The sequence below is a fragment of the Tarenaya hassleriana genome, unplaced genomic scaffold, assembly GCF_000463585.1.
Source record: "Tarenaya hassleriana unplaced genomic scaffold, ASM46358v1 Cleome27, whole genome shotgun sequence".
NCBI classification, from domain to species: Eukaryota; Viridiplantae; Streptophyta; class Magnoliopsida; order Brassicales; family Cleomaceae; genus Tarenaya; species Tarenaya hassleriana.
The window spans coordinates 1,695,339-1,704,793 of record NW_010965946.1 but is presented as its reverse complement, the minus strand read 5'-3'; the positions used below and the strand labels follow the sequence as shown (position 1 = coordinate 1,704,793).

General features: G+C 39.4%; 4 protein-coding genes across 5 annotated transcripts in view; 2 read left to right on the top strand and 2 right to left on the bottom strand.

Moving 5' to 3' along the window:
• LOC109116831 overlaps positions 1-35 on the top strand; it is a 1,305-nt gene extending 1,270 nt beyond the window's left edge. Inside the window, exon 2 of the mRNA XM_019202943.1 lies at positions 21-35. Within this exon, the coding sequence (XP_019058488.1) occupies positions 21-35 (15 nt within the window). The remainder of the gene's footprint in view (positions 1-20) is intronic.
• Positions 36-801: 766 nt separating this feature from the next.
• On the bottom strand, positions 802-4,526 carry LOC104817421 (pectin acetylesterase 3). The gene is made up of 13 exons (XM_010546615.2): positions 4,044-4,526; positions 3,442-3,524; positions 3,147-3,276; positions 2,954-3,027; positions 2,745-2,831; positions 2,518-2,642; positions 2,353-2,413; positions 2,183-2,236; positions 1,986-2,063; positions 1,802-1,907; positions 1,546-1,691; positions 1,327-1,430; positions 802-1,065 (listed from the first exon to the last, which is right to left on the bottom strand). Exons 1-13 carry the CDS (start codon positions 4,255-4,257, stop codon positions 939-941), a joined length of 1,389 nt encoding a protein of 462 aa, XP_010544917.1. The 5' UTR covers positions 4,258-4,526; the 3' UTR covers positions 802-938.
• Positions 4,527-6,229: 1,703 nt separating this feature from the next.
• On the top strand, positions 6,230-7,798 carry LOC104817419 (uncharacterized protein C24B11.05). The gene is made up of 7 exons (XM_010546614.2): positions 6,230-6,266; positions 6,360-6,413; positions 6,519-6,584; positions 6,685-6,782; positions 6,888-7,013; positions 7,098-7,292; positions 7,390-7,798. Exons 2-7 carry the CDS (start codon positions 6,374-6,376, stop codon positions 7,609-7,611), a joined length of 747 nt encoding a protein of 248 aa, XP_010544916.1. The 5' UTR covers positions 6,230-6,266; positions 6,360-6,373; the 3' UTR covers positions 7,612-7,798.
• A 1,158-nt stretch (positions 7,799-8,956) lies between these two features.
• The window catches only part of LOC104817418, a 2,821-nt gene continuing 2,322 nt past the window's right edge, over positions 8,957-9,455 (bottom strand). For both annotated transcript variants that reach the window (XM_010546612.2, XM_019202959.1), the window contains one exon: positions 8,957-9,408. In XM_010546612.2, the coding sequence (XP_010544914.1) occupies positions 9,028-9,408 (381 nt within the window). In that variant the 3' untranslated portion in view covers positions 8,957-9,027. The remainder of the gene's footprint in view (positions 9,409-9,455) is intronic.

Sequence of the window (9,455 nt, the reverse complement as noted above, 5' to 3'; positions counted from 1 at the left end):
CAAGAGAAACGGGGCGGGAGAGAGGGGGGGGGTGATGGTGGGGACGAGGGAGGGGGGAGGAGGAGGGGGAGGGAAGAGGTCGATGAGGATGGATATGGAGGAAGGGAAGGCGGGTAGGGATCTGGGTTTCGATTTGGAGCACTGGATGATGGGTCCGGGCAGGGGATCCGCGTCGGCCGGATCGACCCTCGAAACTCAGACCAGTAGTGGCGGCAACTCCCCCATCGGCGATTGGCGCATCTCCAGTCCCGGTAAATCTCTTTCTTTTTCATTTTGTTTATTCATGCAAAGAAATCTTAATTGGTTTTGGATCTGAAATTCGTTTTTTTTTTTGGTGGGGAATGTGATGATAGGTGACGATCCGAGGGAGGTTAAGGCGAGGTTGAAGGTGTGGGCACAAGCCGTGGCTCTAGCTTCTGCCTCACGCCATGCTTGCTAATAATAGCAATATTCTTCCCCTTATCTTTCTTACTTTTGTTGGCTCATTAACCTATAATAGATGAATGAAGATATATTCCCAAGTTTGATGTAAAGTTTCGGTTTTTGCTTTGGAGAGCTGCATGCATGTTCATGGGTTTGTGAATACGAAAGGAGTAGGGAGTTCGTTGGTGATGAAAAGCCATCCATGTGGACTGCGCTTTTGTGCTTTGTGGTTTAACAGTGCGTGTTTTTTATTATGTGCCGAGAAAAGCTAAAACGAAAACTTTGGACACGAGGGAGGAGGGCCCCATCCCATCCCATCCCATCCCACAGGAATCTGTTTTATGAATCCCATTCCCACCACACAAAGTCAATGTAGAATGACGGGCAAACAAAAAAAAGATTTCATTAGCTAGAGATTTAAATCTTGAATAGAATATTGTGTGCGCAACATGGTGATGCCTTGTGATTTAATGAAATTGCAAGGAAGAAGAGGCTTCCCTCTTCACTAATGGAACCTAACTCAGAATCCGGGGGACGAATTCAGTCAACATCAAAGGGACCACAGAGGCACTGACAAGCAGGGGAAAGAGGGAAATATAAAACCTGGACGAAGCGGAGATCTCTAGTGCGGATGTAACAACACTGCAAATCGGGGAATGTATAACAACACCAATAAAAATGATGATGACGATGACGATACTCAGTCTCCCAAATCCCGGATAATAAATAAATCATGCAAGGTAGGGAGTCTATTACATATTATGCCGTTTTTGCCATCTTGGGCGATCAAGCAATTGTTACAATTTCGGGGTTTTAACATTAATGGTACAGTTCTTAAAGAAGAAGAAGAAGAAGAAGAAGAAGAAGAAGAAGAAGAAGAAGGGAAGAGGGAGCTTTACTCACTTGAAAATCAGATTGTGACATGTTTTGTCGCATGGATAGGGGCAATCTATGGCCTTGACAGTTGCTCTGTCATAGTACCAGTCGCCCACTGATTCCGCAACTCTCTGTGAGTGAACACAAACAGTTGTTATGAATATGATTAGAGTAGTTGTATCTAAATAGCTGAACACTTTTGGGGTTTGGGTTTAGGGTTTAGGATCAGGAGGAGGAAGCTCTTACCTTGCCCTCCATGCTGGGAGAATCGGCTGCAAACCAAGTATCCTGTCTTTCGGACTGGCAGTGCGCGAAACAAGAGTTTATGAACAGACCGTTCTCAGCAGATTCCGAGAAGGACTTTACGACATTCACCATTTGATTCCTGAAGTCTGTTGAACATAGTAAATATAAATACAACCCATAAGCCACGACGATGATTGTATTTGCATTTTGCTCCAACGCAAAGAGAGAATTTGACGACATTCCTTAAAAAGGTCACCTTGGAAGAATTGGATCTGTGATGAATTACAATGAGAGTGATCAGATTTGCATGCCTTCCAGAGGCCACCTGGGTCGGCAGACGGAGGGGCTAAGCTCTCTTGGACCTGATGAATCCATATATTTGTGAGATTGAATTGTCCAACTGCAGTGATAGAAGAGAAGAAAAAGAAGAGAGTGGGTACCTGCCAAGCGTCATATGCTGCGTTGAGAAGGAACATGGGAGTTTTGATGCCTGAAATCAGGTTCTGGGGAAAGAAGCACTGCGAGAAGCCGAGAAGAGAAAGAAAAAGGGTCACAGGAGTATAGGCTAGAGATTGTTGAACCTCTGTCTATTGGAAACTTTGCTCATAACAGTGACATCGATAAGAAAGAGATTTACCGAAGTTGGGTCCAAGTGGTTTGTGCAAATACTGGGGAGTTCCTTTTCTAGGTTCTGGAATTAACACAAAAGAACAGAGAAAATATTGTAAGCAAGCATAACATAAAGTTGAATCGTATTAGGAACGTGTTTTCTAGGTAACTAACAAGAAATTCTGATTCTGAGATTACCTGAAGCGTAACAACACCTTGGAACATATTCCTGAGTGAACGGCCTCCAGATACATCCACTCTATAGTTTTCAGCCAAAGACAACTAAGGTTGGATGATGCCTTTCGTTTTCGGCAGAGTAAGTAAAAGATGTTGAGAAAGGAAAACAGAGTTTGATGGATTTACGCGTCCAGAAACATTCCAGCATCACTTAAGCACTTCACTTTCGTAGTGGAAGGTAATAGTTCCCTGAACTCATCACAGTGCAAGATAGAAGCTAATCCTCCAGCTGAACATCCAGAAAGCAGAGCCTGAAACAGAGAGATCCTACTTGTGAGTGAACATATACAAAGGCTAGCAACACAAACCAGACTAAAATGCATAAACCTGCTAGGCTCGAAAGAGTGCAAAACCTGCTCTGCTTTCTGCATTCCTTTAGAAAGCAATTCTTCCATAGCCACTTGCCAGATGCGTTGTCCTCGGTAGTAGAGTCCAGAACTCTAAACACAAGCCATAGTAAGCAATCATACATCAGGTATAAGGTAAAAGCAGAAACATTCAGGGTAGAAAAAAAGGTCACAGATAACAGGGAAAAAGATGTCGAGCAAACATTCTGACCAACCTCGTCCTGACTATCTCCAGTGAACGACGCACCATCACAGTAACGCAATTTGACTCTGTTCCAATTGAAGAAGTCTGTGAAACCGAAAATAGAGGATCAAATGATGTACATACACGCAGTTTGATATAGTCACATCCACACGCAATCAGATCATAGATTCATAATGCGTAAAGCGTGATGAATGGGGAGAAACCAGGATTCTCATCAGGTTTGTCGCTCAATATTCCGGTGAAGGGTAGAACTTTTTCCATGTACTTTGATGAACCACGTCGAGTGGTTTTCCGGAAGACACAGCTCCTGCGATTGTTACACCATCCACCACCCTACATCAGAAGAAAAGCAAACCAAGCAAAGGAAATGAAACAATCAACAAGCCGTAAACTGATGTATAACTTCCAAAATGGTTTCGGAAGGAAGAAATATGAGAACACAGTTTTCGGAAAGTAATTACGTCAAAGACAGAACATGTGAAGGTTGCATATACAAACCTCCAATTGGATGAGCCAGTTTTTAGCACCTGATCCAGAACCAAGGTGTAGATGGTAACCAGGTAGTGTTCCATCCAGACAAACTGCCGCAGTCAATGTTGAAACCAATTGTCAGAAAACACACAAGAAGTACAAAGAAATGGAGTTTCAAACACATTTTCATGAGAGAAAATCATGATACATCTTTGACAAATCCGAAGAGCTAAAAACACCAGTATGCTTCACCGACCAAAGCAAAGGAATACCATCAGAGTTTTACGCAATGACAAACAAAGCATTTCGATTAGTGTGCCAATCCAAATCATGAAGAGCCCGATGCTGTACCGAGAATTAACAACCAGAGCCAAGAATCTGGGATTACAAGATCACTTTAGGTATAACATCCAGTGATTTAGTAACAACAGCAGATCAGCACCAGGACTTCGAATCAAGCCTCACATTTTGCATCTCAGGGAATCAAATCGAAAACGAACCGTAAACACCAAAGGGGAATGCGGCAACAAAGTAAACCATATACATTCCGCCGACACGATGATAGACGCATCAAAAACAGTAGAAGCATTCTTCCGACCTGGTACGAAAAATGAGAAATCGAAGTTTACCGGCTCCTTTGGAGTCAGCACCCTGTATAAGCGTGAGAGGCACCCTTAGTGGCTGCGGAGACGACGGCGCCAACAACTTGCTCTCCAGTAGCGAAATCGCCGCATAAGTATCGTTCAGTCTCCCGAATCCACCGGCAGATCCGCCCCTCACAACCCCCACGACGCAGCACAACCACCACACGGCCGCCGCCGCCGGCAACACAATCCTCCGCATCTCGGCCGCCGGAAAATCCCGATTCGCCGCTTTGATATTTCTCTCTGACTGGTCGGAGCTCACCGTAGTGCGCTCAACTCCAATTGGCTTAAAATTAGATCAACGATGGAATCACTGCATGAGGAAAGCGGTTCTTTTTTTTTCTCTTTATATAATTTCTTTTGCTAATATGAGAGAATTATTTCTGAATCTAGAAATTAAATTCGCAATATCGCAGAAATAATTACGAGAATCCTAATTTTAGATTTGTGTTTGCGGATATGAGTATGAGACTGATGTCGTATCTACATTTCCCTAATTTATTTATTTAATTCTAGCATGTAGTAATATTTTTTTAGGGGGATTGATTATATGGTTTTTTTAAAAATATTAGCATTTATTAAAGCCAATATCAAATTATCAATCAAGGGACATGTTGGTTCCTTCCTCAACAATCAAAATTCCTTTCCATCAATGTATTGTAGTTTTTTTTTTCCTCCACACCATAAAAGTTGCGGTAGTGAGAGTTTCCGTTTGGTTATGAGAAACCGAATTGTACTTAATAAAAAAATGTAGTATTTTTTTGAATCGAACCGTTTAAAATTCTCGAAATAGTATTTTTTTTTTATAAAAAACTGAATATTTTGGAATTAAACTGGATTTTAAAAATTTTTGAAAAACCGAAAAATTTGTTAAGAAGATCTAATTTTTTTAATAAAATTGTAACTGAACCGGGTCAAAACTAAAACCGAACCGAATATAATACAATAGCAGATTGATATATATTTTGGTAAAACCGAAAGAATCGAACTGAACTATTCTTGAACCGAACAACGAAACACCCAACACCCACTCTTAGTAAAAGCCGCTGTTACAAACGGTGACTCTCGTTTTCAACGGTGCAAAAAAGGTAAAGGAATTGTTTTCCACTAAGAATCCTATGTTGCTTCTAGAACGGTCGTTAAGTTAGGCCTAGGATTACAGTATGCATTCCTATGCTTTCTGATTCAGCTTCTCATTCATTATTTTGCCTTCATATTCAAATAACCAAACCATATATATATATGTATGTATTATCCAACTTTATTCAAGTATTAAACCAACAAAAAAACTTTATTCAAGCATAATGCGATTAAATAAACCGGCTGACATTATTAGCCACTTTATGTCAATAATATATATGGTGGTGCGTGATAAGTTCGAGTTTTTTTTTTTGTTTTTATTATTTTTTATGGTTAATAAAATGACAACGACAGGTCACCGAAAGAAGGGGAAGAGGAATTAGCGATGTCAGAATCATAATACATTTATATAAAAAAAAGGAATAAAGTATCGTTATATATGAAACAAGAAATATGCTCCACACCTCATCCTATTTGGCACGTATCCGCATATAAACCAGTAACATTCCACCATATATGAATACAAGTGGATCATCATCATCATCATCATCATCATCACTAACAACATCAGCATTTTCATCAATATATACAAACAACCCTTACTATACACACACATGCATGCATACATTATATAATATTTGTAGAAATATGTTTTGTGACGTCACAAACGCATTGACACGCACCGGTCAGTGCATACAGAGTTTCTCTAAGCCATGCGTGTGGTTACGATTAAAAGACTGGTGGTATTGCCCTTTGATTCCACAAAAGTATATGCATGCACACACACACACACATATACATGCATAGATATATGCTGATAGGTGATATGATACCATGGTGACATGTCAACTTTCTGTAAAGTTAGACAACAGTCCACATCATATTTTCATAATGTTACATATATATTTTTTGTTTTGTTTTGGACTGACCCATGTTAGGTTTTTGTGGATACAAACCATTGAAATTGGAAAGAGCAATTAGAGAAGCCAATGAACGGTGTAATACATATTCTTGATCGAATATTAATACGGACAAGCTTTTTACGATTAAAAAGAATAAAGGAATCGACTTTCCATCTGTATAAATTTGGCCATCTTCTTCCTCTTCAGCCCATTCTCTTCTCCATAGGTTGATCTCTTCTTCTTCTTCTTCTTCTTCTTCTTCTTCACATATAGGTTTCAGAGTTCAATTTTCTGTAACTCTGCAACTTATCTTCTGCAGCATAGCCATTGAAGATGGATTGCTTTGGAGCCAAGTACGAGTGTCTGTTTTTCGGTAATATATATATGTGCATACATAAATACACAGATGCCTCTTATAACAAGAGATGGTATCAGATCAATCATCGGTATTGGTGAAACTGATATGGCGTTGTTGCAGATATGGATGATACACTGTACCCTCTCAGCACCGGAATCAACTTGGCTTGCCGGAACAACATCCAAGGAATGAATCTTTTCAAGATTTGAGTTTCTAATTACATGGCTTACATATATATATTAAGGGAGAGTTTCTCAACTGTTTTTTTGCTGTGTCTTTATTGCAGAGTTCATGCTGAATCGCCTGGGAATCGAGGAAACCCTAGTTCCCAAGATGTGTCTGGACCTGTACAAGGAATACGGAACCACCATGGCTGGTCTCAAGGTCAGTGAAACTGTGAAAGAATCGTCCTGACGAGCCTCTTCATTCACTGGTTTAGTTTTCTTTCCGACCAGGTAAAAGTAAAACCCAAGCTGTCGTTTTCTGCAGGTTATGGGATATGAATTTGACAACGACGAGTTCCATGCGTATGTCCATGGAAAACTACCGTACGAGAAACTAAAACCCGACCCAGTTCTCAGGAACCTCCTCCTCTCCATGCCACAGCACAAAATCGTAAGTGGCTTTTTTTTCGCTGTTTTCAGAAAAAAAAAAGTTTGAAACTTTACTCAGATCATCTGTGTTCCATTGTTTCTGTAGATCTTCACTAACGCAGATATGGTGCATGCGGCTCGAGTGCTCAGCAGGCTTGGTCTCGAGGACTGCTTTGAAGGGGTCATATGCTTCGAAACCCTTAACCCTCCAATCGAATCAGAGGCTCCCATCCTCTGCAAACCCGACGTGAAAGCCTTCGAAGCTGCCATTCGTCTTGCTGGCGTAGACCCCAAGAAGACGGTATAGATGAAACAAAAAACACACACACAAGAATCATATAAAGATTCCGTTTTTCTTTGGCTCAGACCCTTTTTCTCGTTGGATTATTTTCCGACAGATGTTCTTGGACGACAGCACGCGTAACATAGCGAGCGCAAAAGCGGCAGGGCTGACCACGGTTCTTGTGGGTGGCTCGGTGGCTAATATTCCAGAAGCAGACTACGTATTAAGCAGCATCCACAACATAAAGGAGGCCGTACCTGATATCTGGGAAGGCAAAGACGAGCAGCCCGAGCAAGTTGTGCAGCCAAACGCGGTTGCAACCATGGTTCTTGCCTAAGATATGGTGGAAAAAGAGGTTTATGTATGTATGTATGCATGTATGCATGTATGTATGTATGTATGTATATTCTCTTGCCGAATTCCTCAAACACAGATATTATACATGTGTCATGCTTTAAATAAAGAAGGGTTGCCAAAAGAGAAACACAGAGGTCAAACGTGAACATCACTATACAATTTGCTCATGTGAATGTGGATTCTGTTTTTACCCAACTTAGCTCGTACGTACCCTTTGGACCATTTCCAAATTTTTATTACATCTCGATATTAGGATTTGAGAAAGTTGTAGAAATGAAAGCTTAATATCAATTATGTGAAGACAATACAAGTGATTTAAAACAAGGAAAGAAATAGATTATGATGATATGGAGAGATCATATACAGATACCAATATATATTATTATTACTATAACATCATATTACAAATCTTAACATGATGACAATATGATATAGACAATATCTAAAATAAAAACATTTTAATCTTTTTAACAAAAAAAAATTAATCTATCCAATCGTAGAAATAGATTTTTTTTTTTTCTTAGATATGTTTACGTGACATATCTGGATTTTGTGGTTTTTTAATAATGGATCTCGAAAAGGTGGTTGTTTGTAAATATCATTATACTGTACAAATACAATCAAAATTATCTTAAACTTAGTAAAAAAAATATTAATCTATAAGAATCATAAAAACGTTATATGATTCAACCAATGGGATTCTTGAATTCAGAATCAGATTTTTCACTCTAATTAAAGCCCCCCAAAGGAATTATATCACCTAATTAGAGCAATATAAAGAAATGTATTGAAAATTCTCTTAAAACATTTTATTGACAAACAAATGAAAACAGAAACAGTCAAAGCACTTGACTTTAGCTCTTTAGACAAATAGAATCAATCAAAACTTTGTGGCTTACAAAATAAAATATTTTCTGCATATACAAAAAAAATAAGTTTGATAAAATCTTAATATATTTAACTTGAATTGTTGAAATCCGATATTCACCGATCATATTAGATACAGTGATACATTCAAAGTTTCGTGCCAATTAAAAAATATATGGATGTCTGGTTACTGAAATGAATAAAAATTGTGCAATCAAAACTCGTTTTTCTCCCAATAGGTTTATTAAAACTACATCCTAATGTGAAATATGTTTTTACGCAACTTAGAACGTGTCTCGTGGATCATTTCCAAAATTTTATTACATCTTAATATTAGGATTTAAGAAAGTTGTAGAAATTCATTATTGAAATTAAGGCTAATCTCATGTAAAGGCAATACAATTGATTAAATACACGAAAGGAAATTTTAAAATAAGGAAAGAGAGATTATAGGGATATATACACCAATGATATTATATATTATTATAGAGATTATAATTAATGAAACAGATCCATATAGTCACCGAATTCACTTGCCACAATCTCCACCGTACGCAAACATTTGTCCCATCTCAGGGACCTGGTTTTGGAAATAGTTGATCTTGTAACAAGAGGGGAGATCGGTGACAACTTTCATTTGAGCGCTGTCTATGCTGACCATCCCGTTCGATTGCTCGGTCGAGTATTCGCAGTGCGCGAAGAAGGCGCTCTTCTTGTAGTCGGCCGCTCTGTCGGGCGGAAAAGTGCCGTTCCCCATGGCCGGAAGCGCTCCGTTGGGCGACTGGCCCACGTTACCTCCGTATGTAAGAGACGTGGCTCCATCTTTCAGATGCGTGAACAGTTCATTCGGCCAGTAACCAACCGTCTGGTTCTCGCATACCAGGAGCCAGTTCCCTCTCACGCCACCGTCCTACCCAAACGGTCGATTTTTTTTTTTTTTTTTTTTTTTCAATGGAA